Below are 19,842 nucleotides of genomic sequence, written 5' to 3' on the forward strand. Positions count from 1 at the left end.
GTGCAAAATATTTTATCTGAATTTCTGTGGTTTGAACATTCAGCTGTAAAGCTTTGATCCTCAGTAAGGTTTAAAATGCGATTTTAAAATATTTTCTTTCATCCATGTTTTTCTTTCCTTGTTTTTTTTTTTAAATCCCACCATCAATATAATGATGGGCATTAACACACACGGTTCAAAGCGTTTAAAAATATTTAATAATTAAATAAATTTAGATTCATCTGTCACGTTTAGCACTGTGCTTAAAATTATGCTTTATTGAGTCACATTGTAAATAGTTATAACTATAAATAAAAACAAAACAGATGAATGAGTTAAAGCTCTAAACACTGATGACATCATTAGGAGTAAAACAGGAGCATGGAAATTCTCTCTGTGAAGTGTGTGTAAAATGTCATTCTCCACACATACTGTACAGTCACATACGATTTTAAAAAAAAGTCTAAAGTCAGGAAGTATTTCAGATTCTCAGGGTCAGGGTTCATTTCCATGGAGATGCTGCATGTACAGTTCCTAGATATTGACATCTTGAGATGGTTTGACCTGATAGAGACTCCAGTGTGAACCGGAAGTTCAGAACTTCAGCAGAGGTTCCCTGAAATGAAGGAGAGAAAGGAAGTTATTTTATGACTATTTTACACATTTATAACACATTAATAAAACATTTATACATTAATTTACATCATCAGGGAGGAAAACTAGAGCTCGAAACTCAGAACACCAAACACGGTTCTAAACACGTCTGAGCGAGTCTGACCAATCAAAGATGGCCTAGTTTACTAAGCTCCGCCCAGTTTGCAAGAATGATTCTGGAGCAGGAACTAAAATCAGTCCAGGTTCCTGTATCTGAACTTTTCATTACATTCTAAAGTAGGTTTTCACCTGTGTGTGTGTGTGTGTGTGTGTGAGTGAGTGACAGACGTACCCAGTACACAGCGTTTACAGAGAGGACATGTCTGCTGCAGGAGAAGCCACGGGTCCACACAGTCTCTGTGGAACTCATGTAGACATGGAAGAACCCTCAAACACTACACACACACACAGAAAGTTCAGATTTCCTCACTGAAACTTAGGCTACGTTCACACTGCAGGCTGAAGTGACTCAAATCCGATCTTTTCGCCCATATGTGACCTGTATCCGATCTTTTATTGACAATATGAACGACACAGATCCGATTTTTTCAAATCCGACCCAGGCCGTTTGGATATGTGGTCCTAATTCCGATTCCTATCCGCTCTTTTCATATGCGACTCCAGTCTGAACCGCCAGGTCGCATTCATCCGACTTACACGTCATCAACAAGCCACAAACGTCACTATTCTGCGCTGAAGTAGGCGGCGGGTCTCTCAAAAAAAGTTACAACAGCATGGCGCATAATCACGGGCGCAGATAGAGGGTGGGACGAGTCATATTTAAATTCACCTCGTTCGGTCCCCCCCACTTATAGGGAGGAAAAAACGTCTATGCTGTCTTTCTTTGCATAAGGCAAACCTCACGGAAAAATCAAAAGACTAATTACCATTCGGTTTATTGAGGTGCACAGCAGTGTATACATAGTTGCAACAACTCACATAAAACAAAACAAAGACTGATATTCGGTTGGTTGAGCTGCGCAGACTGCACAGGTTGCGAGCTCGAGCTTGGTTGCTATGGTTACTAACAACAAGTTTGACAGGCATATCGGGGTTGGGGTTGGTTTGCTGGCAGCTTTGTCCCCCCCAGTTCAAAAAACGTATCTGCGCCCCTGCGCATGACATCAATGCGAGGGACGCTTCGGGCTGTGAAGGTTCTGAATCTTCTCAATGGAAGGACGCAGAGGTTAGGGAGCTGATTTCCATTTGGGGGGATGCAGCTATTCAAGCTAGATTGGATGAGTCATACCGCAACCGGGCGGTTTTACTTCCGTAAACACTGGCCATGCTCACTGCATGTGACATCGTCGTATCCTGCAATGCGCATGTGGAACACTTTTAGGTCACTTTTCGTTCATACTGAGGATCACATACAAGTCGCATATATTTGTTAATGTGAACGACCTCACAAAAAAATCGGATTTCACAAAAAAATCGGAATTGAGCATATTAAGCCTTGCAGTGTGAACGTAGCGTTATTTGTGCGGTACAAGGTCATGATCTGAAATGGCAGAAATACACAAAAGAGAGAATGTGTGTGTGTGTTTAGTTACTTGGTTAGTGGTGTACTGCTCTAAACACACAGCACAGTTCTCTGTGTCTGGCAGCTCGGTGTGTTTTCTCTGTCTGTATTTCCGGGTCTTTATCACAGAAAGTTTATTCAGCAGTTCCTGTTTGGGATGAAGCTGACACACACACGTACACATGCACACTATGAGTTCACAACCTGTGTGTGACTGTTCAAGCACTCATATATACGGTGGTGCTTGAAAGTTTGTGAACCCTTTAGAATTTTATATATATATATATATATATTTTTTTTTATTTAAAACTTTTTTTTTTGGGGGGGGGGGGGCTTTTTTCACCTTTTCTTGGATAGGACGGTGTAGAGACAGGAAATGAGCGGGAGAGAGAGACGGGGGAGGGATCGGGAAATGACCTCGGGTCGGAATCGAACCCGGGTCCCCGGATTTATGGTACGGCGCCTTATCCACCTGAGCCATGACACCCCCAGAATTTTCTATATTTCTGCATAAATATGACCTAAAACATCATCAGATTTTCACACAAGTCCTAAAAGTAAATAAAGAGAACCCAGTTAAACAAATGAGACAAAAATATTATACTTGGTCATTTATTTATTGAAGAAAATGATCCAATATTACACATCTGTGAGTGGCAAAAGTATGTGAACCTCTAGGATTAGCAGTTAATTTGAAGGTGAAATTAGAGTCAGGTGTTTTCAATCAATGGGATGACAATCAGGTGTGAGTGGGCACCCTGTTTTATTTAAAGAACAGGGATCTATCAAAGTCTGATCTTCACAACACATGTTTGTGGAAGTGTATCATGGCACAAACAAAGGAGATTTCTGAGGACCTCAGAAAAAGCGTTGTTGATGCTCATCAGGCTGGAAAAGGTTACAAAACCATCTCTAAAGAGTTTGGACTCCACCAATCCACAGTCAGACAGATTGTGTACAAATGGAGGAAATTCAAGACCATTGTTACCCTCCCCAGGAGTGGTCAACCAACAAAGATCACTCCAAGAGCAAGGCGTGTAATAGTCGGCGAGGTCACAAAGGACCCCAGGGTAACTTCTAAGCAACTGAAGGCCTCTCTCACACTGGCTAATGTTAATGTTCATGAGTCCACCATCAGGAGAACACTGAACAACAATGGTGTGCATGGCAGGGTTGCAAGGAGAAAGCCACTGCTCTCCAAAAAGAACATTGCTGCTTGTCTGCAGTTTGCTAAAGATCACGTGAACAAGCCAGAAGGCTATTGGAAAAATGTTTTGTGGACAGATGAGACCAAAATAGAACTTTTTGGTTTAAATGAGAAGCGTTATGTTTGGAGAAAGGAAAACACTGCATTCCAGCATAAGAACCTTATCCCATCTGTGAAACATGGTGGTGGTAGTATCATGGTTTGGGCCTGTTTTGCTGCATCTGGGCCAGGACGGCTTGCCATCACTGATGGAACAATGAATTCTGAATTATACCAGCGAATTCTAAAGGAAAATGTCAGGACATCTGTCCATGAACTGAATCTCAAGAGAAGGAGTTTTATCGCCCCACTCCTGTGAAGGACGGCCCCATGAGGACAGTTGAGGGTTATACCTGTTAAAACTGTTAATGTTATAGTCATGCTGTCTGTTGTTGCCCAAATGAGGATGGGTTCCCTTTTGAGTCTGGTTCCTCTCGAGGTTTCTTCCTCGTGTCGTCTGAGGGAGTTTTTCCTTGCCACCGTCGCCACAGGCTTCATCATTGGGGATAGATTAGGGATAAAATTAGCTCATGTTTTAAGTCGTTCAAATTCTGTAAAGCTGCTTTGCGACAATGTTTATTGTTAAAAGCGCTGTACAAATAAACTTGATTTGATTTGATTTGAAGGTGGGTCATGCAGCAAGACAACGACCCTAAGCACACAAGTCGTTCTACCAAAGAATGGTTAAAGAAGAATAAAGTGAATGTTTTGGAATGGCCAAGTCAAAGTCCTGACCTTAATCCAATGGAAATGTTGTGGAAGGACCTGAAGCGAGCAGTTCATGTGAGGAAACCCACCAACATCCCAGAGTTGAAGCTGTTCTGTACGGAGGAACGGGCTAAAATTCCTCCAAGCCGGTGTGCAGGACTGATCAACAGTTACCGCAAACGTTTAGTTGCAGTTATTGCTGCACAAGGGGGTCACACCAGATACTGAAAGCAAAGGTTCCCATACTTTTGCCACTCACAGATATGTAATATTGGATCATTTTCTTCAATAAATAAATGACCAAGTATAATATTTTTGTCTCATTTGTTTAACTGGGTTCTCTTTATCTACTTTTAGGACTTGTGTAAAAATCTGATGATGTTTTAGGTCATATTTATGCAGAAATATAGAAAATTCTAAAGGGTTCACAAACTTTCAAGCACCACTGTAGAATATATCATGATGTAAAATATAAAATCCTGGTGTGTGCTGCATGAGCTGCTCTTCTATGAGCTGCTGAATACTGAGTGTGGAAACTGTTTTCTATCCCTCACTGGTTTCAGTTTTACGTGTGTGTGATAATGTCGGTGCTCTTGATGCTGCTGTAAAACTCCTCCTCCCTAAACGCAGTGATGTTAATAATGTGAGGGTGAAGATCAGAGAACCCTCATCAGCAGCTGTGTAACTCGACTCTGAACACAGGAACGTTCCCCATGGACCTGTTACACTCTGTGTTCTACAGCACAGGGTTTTCTGTTCTCCCGTCTGGTTGATTTGAGGTTCTCTGTGTGTCTGACCTGCAGCTGCTCGGTGAGCTGGTTGTCGTGGTCCTGCCTGCGGGCGTGAAGGAGCACTCCAGTGGAGAGGATCAGAGCGATTAACACCACCGTGTTCCACAACTGCTGAAGGTATTTCTGACCCCACACACACACACACACACACACACACAGAGTTAAAGATACAACACAGACTCACACAGCACAGACACTAACACACACTGAGCTGGACTTCTAGAAGTTTCTGTGTGTTCAAGTCCAGAACCCAGGATCTGGGAATTCTAGAACCGGTTGAACATCTGGCCTGAGGTTCCACAGTCGTGCCCTAGGAGTGAAGTGTGTGTGGTTTGGGACGCAGCAGGACGGTGGTGTTGTACCTGTACAGGTGAGTTGGTCTCTCCGGTGCAGACGACGCCCTGCCACTCCCCATAGCGCCCCCACCTGGAGCGGCCACAACTTGACCACAGGGTGAGAGTCGCACCCTGTAACACACACACATACACACACTTTATATAATGTGTGTGTGTGTGTGTAGTGTACTAACTGTGTGTGTGTGTGTGTGTGTTGCCGCTCACCAGGTTATTCTGTAGAAATGTTTTGTACGTGATTCTTGCAGTTGCATGAAGACCTCTGCAAAATCAAACATTGACACGTTTACATGTATTTATACCTGTGTGTGTGTGTGTGTGTGTGTGTGTGTGTGTGTGTGTGTGTTACCTGAGCAGAGCCCCAAACAGTTTAGTGACGTTCTCCGAGTTCTGTATGATGATGATGGGTTTAGAGAGAACCTGAGACACGTCCATCTGTAAAGCACAGGAAGTCCATCAGCCTATGTATTAACTGTAGTGTGCAATACATATACATTAGTGTGTGTGTGTGTGTGTGTGTGTGTGTGTGTGAGAGAGAGAGAGAATAGGTGTAATAGATGTGTTATAAACAGTGTGTACCTCTCTCAGTGTGTTCTGGTTTAACACGAGGATGATGAGAGCCGATGCCCCCAAAACCAACGCCCTCTTCATCTGCACACACCATAATAATAATAATAACAACAACAATAATAATAATTTAGATATTAAATAGATAAAGTGTTTTACATGAAATATCTAAATGGACATTAATTAAAATTACTTTAAAAAAATTCTAAAACAACAAATAAGGTAAAAAAAAAAAAGAAAGAAACAATAACAGGACAAAAATAGACCCTATAAATCCCAGTGTAGAGTGTGTGTGTGTGTGTGTGTGTGTGTGTGTGTGCGCGTGTTTCTCTCACCTTGTTGACTACGGTAGAAGCGAATGACTCCTGGTTGCCGTTTGAGACGCGGCCCTCCTCCATTTGGACAGGAACCACACCTATCCACGGCTTTGACCTTTGACCTTCATCACCATCATCTCTCTGATTGACGCTCCTCACGCCTTCACTCTCGTCTTTAATCTGAGAACAGGAAATGAGGTCACAAATCTGAAGTTAGGATTACTTTCTTACATTTTTGCACAGTGAGCATAATAATAATAATAATAATAATAATAATAATAAATGTTAGTGTATTTGTTTACAGGTGAATGTGTGGGCGTGTCTCTCTCAAAGAAACAATATGTACCTTTTTATGAAAACAGGTTAAATAAAGAGGAAAAAACAGTGTGTTATTTGACTTTATTTTACTTTAAAGGGACCAAATGTTGTTTGTTTAACGCAGCATGACTTTAGGTTTAAATGTAATAAACATTAATCCCGTGTGTCAGACTCCGCACTCAGATTAGTTATGAAACGTGTATGATAATGCACGCGCCTCCTTTATTATTTTTAAACTTGGAGAAGCCAAACAGTACATTTCGTTTGCTCTAAGCACGTGCATGTTTATGACGTCACTAAACCCACTGAGGTCACATGACCTTTGATGTTGGAGCAGTGGAAGTGGGAGCCCCTCAGCAAGGCTCCTCACACACACACACAAAGTCCTGCAGAGGTGTGAGGAGTGTCACATGACAGCTATGTGACGTTATAAGACCGCCACATCGATGGTGACGTCACACAAAAACTGCAATGCCAAAACTGTGTGTGTGAGCAGTGTGTGTGAGAGCAGTGTGAGTGTGTGAGCAGTGTGAGTGTGTGAGCAGTGTGCATGTGTGTGAGAGCAGTGTGAGTGTGTGAGCAGTGTGAGTGTGTGAGCAGTGTGTGTGTGAGCAGTGTGAGTGTGTGAGCAGTGTGCGTGTGTGAGCAGTGTGCGTGTGTGAGCAGTGTGAGTGTGTGAGCAGTGTGCGTGTGTGTGTGAGCAGTGTGTGTGAGAGCAGTGTGAGTGTGTGAGCAGTGTGAGTGTGTGAGCAGTGTGAGTGTGTGAGCAGTGTGAGTGTGTGAGCAGTGTGCATGTGTGTGAGAGCAGTGTGTGTGTGAGCAGTGTGAGTGTGTGAGCAGTGTGTGTGTGAGCAGTGTGAGTGTGTGAGCAGTGTGCGTGTGTGTGTGAGCAGTGTGAGTGTGTGAGCAGTGTGTGTGTGAGCAGTGTGAGTGTGTGAGCAGTGTGCGTGTGTGTGAGAGCAGTGTGTGTGTGTGAGCAGTGTGAGTGTGTGAGCAGTGTGCGTGTGTGTGAGAGCAGTGTGTGTGTGTGAGCAGTGTGAGTGTGTGAGCAGTGTGCGTGTGTGTGAGAGCAGTGTGTGTGAGCAGTGTGAGTGTGTGAGCAGTGTGCGTGTGTGTGTGAGCAGCGTGTGTGTGAGAGCAGCATGTCTGTGAGAGCAGTGTGTGTGTTTGTGTGTGTGAGTGTGAGCAGTGTGTGTGAGCAGCGTGTGTGTGTGTGCAGTGTGTGTGAGAGCAGTGTGTGTGTGAGTGTGAGCAGTGTGTGTGAGCAGCGTGTGTGTGAGCAGCGTGTGTGTGTGTGCAGTGTGTGTGAGAGCAGTGTGTGTGTGAGTGTGAGCAGCGTGTGTGTGTGTGCAGTGTGTGTGAGAGCAGTGTGTGTGTGAGTGTGAGCAGCGTGTGTGTGAGCAGCGTGTGTGTGTGCAGCGTGTGTGTGAGAGCAGTGTGTGTGTGCAGTGTGTGTGTGTGCAGTGTGTGTGTGTGCAGTGTGTGTGTGAGCAGCGTGTGTGTGTGAGCAGCGTGTGTGTGTGTGTGCAGTGTGTGTGAGAGCAGTGTGTGTGTGTGTGCAGTGTGTGTGAGAGCTGTGTGTGTGTGTGAGCAGCGTGTGTGTGTGTGTGTGTGTGTGTGTGTGTGCAGTGTGTGTGAGAGCAGTGTGTGTGTGCAGTGTGTGTGTGAGCAGCGTGTGTGTGTGAGCAGCGTGTGTGTGAGCAGCGTGTGTGTGTGTGCAGTGTGTGTGTGAGCAGCGTGTGTGTGTGTGCAGTGTGTGTGTGCAGTGTGTGTGAGAGCAGTGTGTGTGTGCAGTGTGTGTGTGTGCAGTGTGTGTGTGAGCAGCGTGTGTGTGTGAGCAGCGTGTGTGTGTGTGCAGTGTGTGTGAGAGCAGTGTGTGTGTGTGTGTGTGTGCAGTGTGTGTGAGAGCAGTGTGTGTGTGTGTGTGTGCAGTGTGTGTGAGAGCAGCGTGTGTGTGTGTGTGTGTGTGTGTGTGCAGTGTGTGTGAGAGCAGTGTGTGTGTGTGCAGTGTGTGTGTGAGCAGCGTGTGTGTGTGTGCAGTGTGTGTGAGAGCAGTGTGTGTGTGTGTGTGTGTGTGTGCAGTGTGTGTGAGAGCAGTGTGTGTGTGTGTGTGTGCAGTGTGTGTGTGTGCAGTGTGTGTGAGAGCAGCGTGTGTGTGTGTGTGTGTGTGTGTGTGTGTGTGTGTGTGTGTGTGCAGTGTGTGTGAGAGCAGTGTGTGTGTGCAGTGTGTGTGTGTGCAGTGTGTGTGAGAGCAGTGTGTGTGTGCGTGTGCAGTGTGTGTGTGTGCAGTGTGTGTGAGAGCAGTGTGTGTGTGCAGTGTGTGTGTGAGCAGCGTGTGTGTGTGTGCAGTGTGTGTGAGAGCAGTGTGTGTGTGTGTGTGTGTGCAGTGTGTGTGAGAGCAGTGTGTGTGTGTGTGAGCAGCGTGTGTGTGTGCAGCGTGTGTGTGAGCAGCGTGTGTGTGTGCAGCGTGTGTGTGTGTGTGTGTGTGCAGTGTGTGTGAGAGCAGTGTGTGTGTGCAGTGTGTGTGTGAGCAGCGTGTGTGTGTGAGCAGCGTGTGTGTGTGCAGTGTGTGTGTGCAGTGTGTGTGTGTGTGTGTGCAGTGTGTGTGAGAGCAGTGTGTGTGTGTGTGTGCAGTGTGTGTGAGAGCAGCGTGTGTGTGTGTGTGTGTGCAGTGTGTGTGAGAGCAGTGTGTGTGTGCAGTGTGTGTGTGAGCAGCGTGTGTGTGTGAGCAGCGTGTGTGTGTGTGCAGTGTGTGTGAGAGCAGTGTGTGTGTGTGTGTGTGCAGTGTGTGTGAGAGCAGTGTGTGTGTGTGTGTGCAGTGTGTGTGAGCAGCGTGTGTGTGTGAGCAGCGTGTGTGTGTGTGCAGTGTGTGTGAGAGCAGTGTGTGTGTGTGTGTGCAGTGTGTGTGTGAGCAGCGTGTGTGTGTGTGTGCAGTGTGTGTGAGAGCAGTGTGTGTGTGTGAGAGCAGTGTGTGTGAGTGTGAGCAGTGTGTGTGTGTGAGTGTGAGCAGTGTGTGTGTGTGTGAGAGCAGTGTGTGTGTGTGTGTGAGAGCAGTGTGTGTGAGAGCAGTGTGTGTGAGCAGTGTGTGTGTGTGTGAGTGTGAGCAGTGTGTGTGTGTGTGTGAGAGCAGTGTGTGTGAGCAGTGTGTGTGAGTGTGAGCAGTGTGTGTGTGTGAGAGCAGTGTGTGTGAGTGTGAGCAGTGTGTGTGTGTGAGAGCAGTGTGTGTGAGTGTGAGCAGTGTGTGTGTGTGAGAGCAGTGTGTGTGTGTGTGAGAGCAGTGTGTGTGAGCAGTGTGTGTGTGTGTGTGTGTGAGTGTGAGCAGTGTGTGTGTGTGTGTGTGTGTGAGAGCAGTGTGTGTGAGCAGTGTGTGTGAGTGTGAGCAGTGTGTGTGTGTGAGAGCAGTGTGTGTGTGTGTGAGAGCAGTGTGTGTGAGCAGTGTGTGTGTGTGTGTGAGAGCAGTGTGTGTGAGCAGTGTGTGTGTGTGTGAGTGTGAGCAGTGTGTGTGTGTGTGTGTGAGAGCAGTGTGTGTGAGCAGTGTGTGTGAGTGTGAGCAATGTGTGTGTGTGAGAGCAGTGTGTGTGAGTGTGAGCAGTGTGTGTGTGAGAGCAGTGTGTGTGTGTGTGTGTGAGAGCAGTGTGTGTGTGTGTGAGAGCAGTGTGTGTGTGTGTGTGAGAGCAGTGTGTGTGAGCAGTGTGTGTGTGTGTGTGAGTGTGAGCAGTGTGTGTGTGTGTGAGAGCAGTGTGTGTGTGTGAGAGAGCAGTGTGTGTGAGCAGTGTGTGTGTGTGTGTGTGTGAGTGTGAGCAGTGTGTGTTTGTGTGAGTGTGAGCAGTGTGTGTGTGTGTGAGAGCAGTGTGAGTGTGTGTGAGTGTGAGCAGTGTGTGAGAGCAGTGTGTGTGTGTGAGAGCAGTGTGTGTGTGAGAGCAGTGTGTGTGTGAGAGCAGTGTGTGTGTGTGTGAGAGCAGTGTGTGTGTGTGTGAGAGCAGTGTGTGTGTGTGTGTGTGAGAGCAGTGTGTGTGTGTGTGAGCAGTGTGTGTGTGAGAGCAGTGTGTGTGTGAGAGCAGTGTGTGTGAGAGCAGTGTGTGTGTGTGTGTGAGAGCAGTGTGTGTGAGTGTGAGCAGTGTGTGTGTGTGTGAGAGCAGTGTGTGTGAGCAGTGTGTGTGTGTGTGTGAGTGTGAGCAGTGTGTGTGTGTGAGTGTGAGCAGTGTGTGTGTGTGTGAGTGTGAGCAGTGTGTGTGTGTGTGTGTGTGTGTGAGAGCAGTGTGTGTGTGTGTGAGAGCAGTGTGTGTGTGTGTGAGAGCAGTGTGTGTGAGCAGTGTGTGTGTGTGTGTGAGTGTGAGCAGTGTGTGTGTGTGTGTGTGTGTGAGAGCAGTGTGTGTGTGTGTGTGTGTGTGTGTGAGAGCAGTGTGTGTGAGCAGTGTGTGTGAGTGTGAGCAGTGTGTGTGTGTGAGAGCAGTGTGTGTGTGTGAGAGCAGTGTGTGTGTGTGTGTGAGAGCAGTGTGTGTGAGCAGTGTGTGTGTGTGTGAGTGTGAGCAGTGTGTGTGTGTGTGTGTGTGTGTGAGAGCAGTGTGTGTGAGCAGTGTGTGTGAGTGTGAGCAGTGTGTGTGTGTGAGAGCAGTGTGTGTGAGTGTGAGCAGTGTGTGTGTGTGAGAGCAGTGTGTGTGTGTGAGAGCAGTGTGTGTGAGAGCAGTGTGTGTGAGAGCAGTGTGTGTGTGTGTGTGTGAGAGCAGTGTGTGTGTGAGAGCAGTGTGTGTGTGTGAGAGCAGTGTGTGTGTGAGAGCAGTGTGTGTGTGTGTGAGAGCAGTGTGTGTGTGTGTGAGAGCAGTGTGTGTGTGTGTGAGAGCAGTGTGTGTGTGTGTGAGAGCAGTGTGTGTGTGTGTGAGAGCAGTGTGTGTGTGAGAGCAGTGTGTGTGTGAGAGCAGTGTGTGTGTGTGTGAGAGCAGTGTGTGTGTGAGAGCAGTGTGTGTGTGAGAGCAGTGTGTGTGTGAGAGCAGTGTGTGTGTGTGTGAGAGCAGTGTGTGTGTGTGTGTGTGTGAGAGCAGTGTGTGTGAGCAGTGTGTGTGAGTGTGAGCAGTGTGTGTGTGTGAGAGCAGTGTGTGTGAGTGTGAGCAGTGTGTGTGTGTGAGAGCAGTGTGTGTGTGTGAGAGCAGTGTGTGTGAGAGCAGTGTGTGTGAGAGCAGTGTGTGTGAGAGCAGTGTGTGTGTGTGAGAGCAGTGTGTGTGTGAGAGCAGTGTGTGTGTGTGAGAGCAGTGTGTGTGTGAGAGCAGTGTGTGTGTGTGTGAGAGCAGTGTGTGTGTGAGAGCAGTGTGTGTGTGTGTGAGAGCAGTGTGTGTGTGAGAGCAGTGTGTGTGTGTGTGAGAGCAGTGTGTGTGTGAGAGCAGTGTGTGTGTGAGAGCAGTGTGTGTGTGTGTGAGAGCAGTGTGTGTGTGAGAGCAGTGTGTGTGTGTGTGAGAGCAGTGTGTGTGAGCAGTGTGTGTGAGTGTGAGCAGTGTGTGTGTGTGTGAGAGCAGTGTGTGTGAGCAGTGTGTGTGAGTGTGAGCAGTGTGTGTGTGTGAGAGCAGTGTGTGTGAGTGTGAGCAGTGTGTGTGTGTGAGAGCAGTGTGTGTGTGTGAGAGCAGTGTGTGTGTGTGAGAGCAGTGTGTGTGAGAGCAGTGTGTGTGTGTGAGAGCAGTGTGTGTGTGAGAGCAGTGTGTGTGTGTGAGAGCAGTGTGTGTGTGTGAGAGCAGTGTGTGTGTGTGTGAGAGCAGTGTGTGTGTGAGAGCAGTGTGTGTGTGAGAGCAGTGTGTGTGTGTGTGAGAGCAGTGTGTGTGTGAGAGCAGTGTGTGTGTGAGAGCAGTGTGTGTGTGAGAGCAGTGTGTGTGTGTGTGAGAGCAGTGTGTGTGTGAGAGCAGTGTGTGTGTGTGTGAGAGCAGTGTGTGTGAGCAGTGTGTGTGAGTGTGAGCAGTGTGTGTGTGTGTGAGAGCAGTGTGTGTGAGCAGTGTGTGTGTGTGTGTGAGTGTGAGCAGTGTGTGTGTGAGTGTGAGCAGTGTGTGTGTGTGTGTGAGAGCAGTGTGTGTGTGTGTGAGAGCAGTGTGTGTGTGTGTGAGAGCAGTGTGTGTGTGTGAGAGCAGTGTGTGTGTGTGTGAGAGCAGTGTGTGTGAGCAGTGTGTGTGTGTGTGTGAGTGTGAGCAGTGTGTGTGTGTGTGTGTGTGTGAGAGCAGTGTGTGTGAGCAGTGTGTGTGAGTGTGAGCAGTGTGTGTGTGAGAGCAGTGTGTGTGTGTGTGAGAGCAGTGTGTGTGTGTGTGAGAGCAGTGTGTGTGTGTGAGAGCAGTGTGTGTGAGCAGTGTGTGTGTGTGTGAGTGTGAGCAGTGTGTGTGTGAGAGCAGTGTGTGTGAGCAGTGTGTGTGAGTGTGAGCAGTGTGTGTGTGTGAGAGCAGTGTGTGTGAGTGTGAGCAGTGTGTGTGTGTGAGAGCAGTGTGTGTGTGTGAGAGCAGTGTGTGTGTGAGAGCAGTGTGTGTGTGTGTGAGAGCAGTGTGTGTGTGTGTGAGAGCAGTGTGTGTGTGTGTGAGAGCAGTGTGTGTGTGTGTGAGAGCAGTGTGTGTGTGTGTGAGAGCAGTGTGTGTGTGTGTGAGAGCAGTGTGTGTGTGTGTGAGAGCAGTGTGTGTGTGAGAGCAGTGTGTGTGTGTGTGTGAGAGCAGTGTGTGTGTGTGAGAGCAGTGTGTGTGTGAGAGCAGTGTGTGTGTGTGTGAGAGCAGTGTGTGTGTGTGTGTGAGAGCAGTGTGTGTGAGCAGTGTGTGTGAGTGTGAGCAGTGTGTGTGTGTGAGAGCAGTGTGTGTGAGTGTGAGCAGTGTGTGTGTGTGAGAGCAGTGTGTGTGTGTGAGAGCAGTGTGTGTGAGAGCAGTGTGTGTGAGAGCAGTGTGTGTGTGTGAGAGCAGTGTGTGTGTGTGAGAGCAGTGTGTGTGTGTGAGAGCAGTGTGTGTGTGTGTGAGAGCAGTGTGTGTGTGAGTGAGAGCAGTGTGTGTGTGAGTGAGAGCAGTGTGTGTGTGAGTGAGAGCAGTGTGTGTGTGAGAGCAGTGTGTGTGTGAGAGCAGTGTGTGTGTGAGAGCAGTGTGTGTGTGAGAGCAGTGTGTGTGTGTGTGAGAGCAGTGTGTGTGTGAGAGCAGTGTGTGTGTGTGTGAGAGCAGTGTGTGTGAGTGTGAGCAGTGTGTGTGTGTGAGAGCAGTGTGTGTGTGTGAGAGCAGTGTGTGTGAGAGCAGTGTGTGTGAGAGCAGTGTGTGTGTGAGAGCAGTGTGTGTGTGTGAGAGCAGTGTGTGTGTGAGAGCAGTGTGTGTGTGAGAGCAGTGTGTGTGTGTGTGTGTGTGAGAGCAGTGTGTGTGTGAGAGCAGTGTGTGTGTGTGTGAGAGCAGTGTGTGTGTGTGAGAGCAGTGTGTGTGTGTGTGAGAGCAGTGTGTGTGTGTGTGAGAGCAGTGTGTGTGTGTGTGAGAGCAGTGTGTGTGTGAGAGCAGTGTGTGTGTGTGAGAGCAGTGTGTGTGTGTGTGAGAGCAGTGTGTGTGTGAGAGCAGTGTGTGTGTGTGTGAGAGCAGTGTGTGTGTGTGTGAGAGCAGTGTGTGTGAGAGAGCAGTGTGTGTGTGTGTGAGAGCAGTGTGTGTGTGAGAGCAGTGTGTGTGTGTGTGAGAGCAGTGTGTGTGTGAGAGCAGTGTGTGTGTGTGTGAGAGCAGTGTGTGTGTGTGTGAGAGCAGTGTGTGTGTGTGTGAGAGCAGTGTGTGTGAGCAGTGTGTGTGAGTGTGAGCAGTGTGTGTGTGTGAGAGCAGTGTGTGTGAGTGTGAGCAGTGTGTGTGTGTGAGAGCAGTGTGTGTGTGTGAGAGCAGTGTGTGTGTGAGAGCAGTGTGTGTGTGTGAGAGCAGTGTGTGTGTGAGAGCAGTGTGTGTGTGTGTGAGAGCAGTGTGTGTGTGTGTGAGAGCAGTGTGTGTGTGTGTGAGAAGTGTGTGTGTGTGTGAGAGCAGTGTGTGTGTGTGTGAGAGCAGTGTGTGTGTGTGTGAGAGCAGTGTGTGTGTGTGTGAGAGCAGTGTGTGTGTGTGTGAGAGCAGTGTGTGTGTGTGTGAGAGCAGTGTGTGTGTGAGAGCAGTGTGTGTGTGTGTGAGAGCAGTGTGTGTGTGTGTGTGAGAGCAGTGTGTGTGTGTGTGAGAGCAGTGTGTGTGAGCAGTGTGTGTGAGTGTGAGCAGTGTGTGTGTGTGTGAGAGCAGTGTGTGTGAGCAGTGTGTGTGTGTGTGTGAGTGTGAGCAGTGTGTGTGTGTGAGTGTGAGCAGTGTGTGTGTGTGTGAGTGTGAGCAGTGTGTGTGTGTGTGTGTGTGTGTGAGAGCAGTGTGTGTGTGTGTGAGAGCAGTGTGTGTGTGTGAGAGCAGTGTGTGTGTGTGTGAGAGCAGTGTGTGTGAGCAGTGTGTTTGTGTGTGTGTGAGTGTGAGCAGTGTGTGTGTGTGTGTGTGTGTGTGTGTGTGAGAGCAGTGTGTGTGAGCAGTGTGTGTGAGTGTGAGCAGTGTGTGTGTGAGAGCAGTGTGTGTGTGTGTGAGAGCAGTGTGTGTGTGTGTGTGTGAGAGCAGTGTGTGTGTGTGTGAGAGCAGTGTGTGTGAGCAGTGTGTGTGTGTGTGAGTGTGAGCAGTGTGTGTGTGTGTGTGTGTGTGTGAGAGCAGTGTGTGTGAGCAGTGTGTGTGAGTGTGAGCAGTGTGTGTGTGTGAGAGCAGTGTGTGTGAGTGTGAGCAGTGTGTGTGTGTGAGAGCAGTGTGTGTGTGTGAGAGCAGTGTGTGTGTGTGAGAGCAGTGTGTGTGTGAGAGCAGTGTGTGTGTGTGTGAGAGCAGTGTGTGTGTGTGTGAGAGCAGTGTGTGTGTGTGTGAGAGCAGTGTGTGTGTGTGTGAGAGCAGTGTGTGTGTGTGTGAGAGCAGTGTGTGTGTGAGAGCAGTGTGTGTGTGTGAGAGCAGTGTGTGTGTGTGAGAGAGCAGTGTGTGTGTGTGTGAGAGCAGTGTGTGTGTGAGAGCAGTGTGTGTGTGAGAGCAGTGTGTGTGTGTGTGAGAGCAGTGTGTGTGTGAGAGCAGTGTGTGTGTGTGTGAGAGCAGTGTGTGTGTGAGAGCAGTGTGTGTGTGTGTGTGTGAGAGCAGTGTGTGTGAGCAGTGTGTGTGAGTGTGAGCAGTGTGTGTGTGTGAGAGCAGTGTGTGTGAGTGTGAGCAGTGTGTGTGTGTGAGAGCAGTGTGTGTGTGTGAGAGCAGTGTGTGTGTGTGAGAGCAGTGTGTGTGTGAGAGCAGTGTGTGTGTGTGTGTGAGCAGTGTGTGTGTGTGTGAGAGCAGTGTGTGTGTGTGTGAGAAGTGTGTGTGTGTGTGAGAGCAGTGTGTGTGTGTGAGAGCAGTGTGTGTGTGTGAGAGCAGTGTGTGTGTGAGAGCAGTGTGTGTGTGTGTGAGAGCAGTGTGTGTGTGAGAGCAGTGTGTGTGTGAGAGCAGTGTGTGTGTGAGAGCAGTGTGTGTGTGTGTGAGAGCAGTGTGTGTGTGAGAGCAGTGTGTGTGTGTGTGAGAGCAGTGTGTGTGTGTGTGAGAGCAGTGTGTGTGTGTGTGAGAGCAGTGTGTGTGTGAGAGCAGTGTGTGTGTGTGTGAGAGCAGTGTGTGTGTGTGTGAGAGCAGTGTGTGTGTGTGTGAGAGCAGTGTGTGTGTGTGAGAGCAGTGTGTGTGTGTGAGAGCAGTGTGTGTGTGAGAGCAGTGTGTGTGTGTGTGAGAGCAGTGTGTGTGTGTGTGTGTGAGAGCAGTGTGTGAGAGCAGTGTGTGTGAGCAGTGTGTGTGAGCAGTGTGTGTGAGTGTGAGCAGTGTGTGTGTGTGAGAGCAGTGTGTGTGAGTGTGAGCAGTGTGTGTGTGTGAGAGCAGTGTGTGTGTGTGAGAGCAGTGTGTGTGAGAGCAGTGTGTGTGAGAGCAGTGTGTGTGAGAGCAGTGTGTGTGTGAGAGCAGTGTGTGTGTGTGTGTGAGAGCAGTGTGTGTGTGAGAGCAGTGTGTGTGTGTGTGAGAGCAGTGTGTGTGTGAGAGCAGTGTGTGTGTGTGTGAGAGCAGTGTGTGTGTGTGTGAGAGCAGTGTGTGTGTGTGTGAGAGCAGTGTGTGTGTGTGTGAGAGCAGTGTGTGTGTGTGTGAGAGCAGTGTGTGTGTGAGAGCAGTGTGTGTGTGTGTGAGAGCAGTGTGTGTGTGTGTGAGAGCAGTGTGTGTGTGTGTGAGAGCAGTGTGTGTGTGTGTGAGAGCAGTGTGTGTGTGAGAGCAGTGTGTGTGTGTGTGAGAGCAGTGTGTGTGTGTGTGAGAGCAGTGTGTGTGTGTGTGAGAGCAGTGTGTGTGTGAGAGCAGTGTGTGTGTGTGAGAGCAGTGTGTGTGTGAGAGCAGTGTGTGTGTGTGTGAGAGCAGTGTGTGTGTGTGTGTGAGAGCAGTGTGTGTGAGCAGTGTGTGTGAGCAGTGTGTGTGAGTGTGAGCAGTGTGTGTGTGTGAGAGCAGTGTGTGTGAGTGTGAGCAGTGTGTGTGTGTGAGAGCAGTGTGTGTGTGTGAGAGCAGTGTGTGTGAGAGCAGTGTGTGTGAGTGTGAGCAGTGTGTGTGTGTGAGAGCAGTGTGTGTGAGTGTGAGCAGTGTGTGTGTGTGAGAGCAGTGTGTGTGAGAGCAGTGTGTGTGAGAGCAGTGTGTGTGTGTGTGAGAGCAGTGTGTGTGTGAGAGCAGTGTGTGTGTGTGAGAGCAGTGTGTGTGTGAGAGCAGTGTGTGTGTGTGTGAGAGCAGTGTGTGTGTGAGAGCAGTGTGTGTGTGTGTGAGAGCAGTGTGTGTGTGAGAGCAGTGTGTGTGTGTGTGAGAGCAGTGTGTGTGTGTGTGAGAGCAGTGTGTGTGTGAGAGCAGTGTGTGTGTGAGAGCAGTGTGTGTGTGTGTGAGAGCAGTGTGTGTGAGTGTGAGCAGTGTGTGTGTGTGAGAGCAGTGTGTGTGTGTGAGAGCAGTGTGTGTGAGAGCAGTGTGTGTGTGTGTGAGAGCAGTGTGTGTGTGAGAGCAGTGTGTGTGTGTGAGAGCAGTGTGTGTGTGAGAGCAGTGTGTGTGTGAGAGCAGTGTGTGTGTGTGTGAGAGCAGTGTGTGTGTGTGTGAGAGCAGTGTGTGTGTGTGTGAGAGCAGTGTGTGTGTGTGTGAGAGCAGTGTGTGTGTGAGAGCAGTGTGTGTGTGTGAGAGCAGTGTGTGTGTGTGAGAGAGCAGTGTGTGTGTGTGTGAGAGCAGTGTGTGTGTGAGAGCAGTGTGTGTGTGAGAGCAGTGTGTGTGTGTGTGAGAGCAGTGTGTGTGTGAGAGCAGTGTGTGTGTGTGTGAGAGCAGTGTGTGTGTGAGAGCAGTGTGTGTGTGTGTGTGTGAGAGCAGTGTGTGTGAGCAGTGTGTGTGAGTGTGAGCAGTGTGTGTGTGTGAGAGCAGTGTGTGTGAGTGTGAGCAGTGTGTGTGTGTGAGAGCAGTGTGTGTGTGTGAGAGCAGTGTGTGTGTGTGAGAGCAGTGTGTGTGTGAGAGCAGTGTGTGTGTGTGTGAGCAGTGTGTGTGTGTGTGAGAGCAGTGTGTGTGTGTGTGAGAAGTGTGTGTGTGTGTGAGAGCAGTGTGTGTGTGTGAGAGCAGTGTGTGTGTGTGAGAGCAGTGTGTGTGTGAGAGCAGTGTGTGTGTGTGTGAGAGCAGTGTGTGTGTGAGAGCAGTGTGTGTGTGAGAGCAGTGTGTGTGTGAGAGCAGTGTGTGTGTGTGTGAGAGCAGTGTGTGTGTGAGAGCAGTGTGTGTGTGTGTGAGAGCAGTGTGTGTGTGTGTGAGAGCAGTGTGTGTGTGTGTGAGAGCAGTGTGTGTGTGAGAGCAGTGTGTGTGTGTGTGAGAGCAGTGTGTGTGTGTGTGAGAGCAGTGTGTGTGTGTGTGAGAGCAGTGTGTGTGTGTGAGAGCAGTGTGTGTGTGTGAGAGCAGTGTGTGTGTGAGAGCAGTGTGTGTGTGTGTGAGAGCAGTGTGTGTGTGTGTGTGTGAGAGCAGTGTGTGTGAGCAGTGTGTGTGAGCAGTGTGTGTGAGTGTGAGCAGTGTGTGTGTGTGAGAGCAGTGTGTGTGAGTGTGAGCAGTGTGTGTGTGTGAGAGCAGTGTGTGTGTGTGAGAGCAGTGTGTGTGAGAGCAGTGTGTGTGAGAGCAGTGTGTGTGTGAGAGCAGTGTGTGTGTGTGTGAGAGCAGTGTGTGTGTGAGAGCAGTGTGTGTGTGTGTGAGAGCAGTGTGTGTGTGAGAGCAGTGTGTGTGTGTGTGAGAGCAGTGTGTGTGTGTGTGAGAGCAGTGTGTGTGTGAGAGCAGTGTGTGTGTGAGAGCAGTGTGTGTGTGTGTGAGAGCAGTGTGTGTGTGTGTGAGAGCAGTGTGTGTGAGTGTGAGCAGTGTGTGTGTGTGAGAGCAGTGTGTGTGTGTGAGAGCAGTGTGTGTGAGAGCAGTGTGTGTGTGTGTGAGAGCAGTGTGTGTGTGAGAGCAGTGTGTGTGTGAGAGCAGTGTGTGTGTGAGAGCAGTGTGTGTGAGAGCAGTGTGTGTGTGTGTGAGAGCAGTGTGTGTGTGAGAGCAGTGTGTGTGTGAGAGCAGTGTGTGTGTGTGTGAGAGCAGTGTGTGTGTGAGAGCAGTGTGTGTGTGAGAGCAGTGTGTGTGTGAGAGCAGTGTGTGTGTGTGTGTGAGAGCAGTGTGTGTGTGTGTGTGTGTGTGAGAGCAGTGTGTGTGTGAGAGCAGTGTGTGTGTGTGAGAGCAGTGTGTGTGTGTGTGAGAGCAGTGTGTGTGTGAGAGCAGTGTGTGTGTGAGAGCAGTGTGTGTGTGTGTGTGTGAGAGAGCAGTGTGTGTGTGTGTGTGAGAGCAGTGTGTGTGTGTGTGTGTGTGTGAGAGCAGTGTGTGTGTGAGAGCAGTGTGTGTGTGTGAGAGCAGTGTGTGTGTGTGTGAGAGCAGTGTGTGTGTGAGAGCAGTGTGTGTGTGTGTGTGTGTGTGTGAGAGAGCAGTGTGTGTGTGTGTGTGTGTGTACCAGTCGCAGGTCCCCCCGCAGCTCGTGCTCTTCCTCTCTTTGTTGTTGTTGTTGTTGTTGTCCCTGCAGCACGCGCCCCTGGAACACACTGCTGCCGGGTTCCTGCTGCACTGTCACGCGCACAAACGCGACCCGTTCCCCGTGCACGCGCCCACACTGACCCACGCGCGCGCACACCACCACCAACAGCACCGACAGCAGGGACACACAGCACCGACACCCCGCACTCATCACCATCACCATCATCACCATCACCGCGCAGTACCGGTACCGCGATCAGCTGATCCGCAATGTTTTCCTTTTACTCTCTGTTCAACACCACTCACTCTCTCTCTCTCTCTCTCTCTCTCTCCATCTGGCGGCCAGACTGAGAACTGCAGCCGGTGAA

The 19,842-nt window shown here is 49.3% G+C and overlaps 1 protein-coding gene across 1 annotated transcript; it reads right to left on the bottom strand.

The window, feature by feature from the left end:
- Positions 1–229: 229 nt before the first annotated feature.
- On the bottom strand, positions 230–19,775 carry rnf215 (ring finger protein 215). Its single transcript, XM_060906836.1, has 10 exons — positions 19,455–19,775; positions 6,156–6,317; positions 5,833–5,904; positions 5,603–5,688; positions 5,461–5,515; positions 5,263–5,367; positions 4,907–5,023; positions 2,187–2,318; positions 926–1,028; positions 230–595 (listed from the first exon to the last, which is right to left on the bottom strand). Exons 1-10 carry the CDS (start codon positions 19,704–19,706, stop codon positions 582–584), a joined length of 1,098 nt encoding a protein of 365 aa, XP_060762819.1. The 5' UTR covers positions 19,707–19,775; the 3' UTR covers positions 230–581.
- Positions 19,776–19,842: the final 67 nt, after the last annotated feature.

The sequence above is a fragment of the Neoarius graeffei genome, chromosome 24, assembly GCF_027579695.1.
Source record: "Neoarius graeffei isolate fNeoGra1 chromosome 24, fNeoGra1.pri, whole genome shotgun sequence".
NCBI lineage: Eukaryota > Metazoa > Chordata > Actinopteri > Siluriformes > Ariidae > Neoarius > Neoarius graeffei.

Coding starts and splice junctions, on each gene's coding strand:
- rnf215 (XM_060906836.1), bottom strand. CDS start 19,706: ATGGTGATGATGGTGATGGTGATGAGTGCGGGGTGTCGGTGCTGTGTG. Junction 2,319..4,906: donor AGCTCACCGAGCAGCTGCAG/GTCAGACACACA, acceptor TGTGTGTGTCAG/CTTCATCCCAAACAGGAACT. Junction 1,029..2,186: donor AGCAGTACACCACTAACCAA/GTAACTAAACAC, acceptor GTGTGTGTGTAG/TGTTTGAGGGTTCTTCCATG.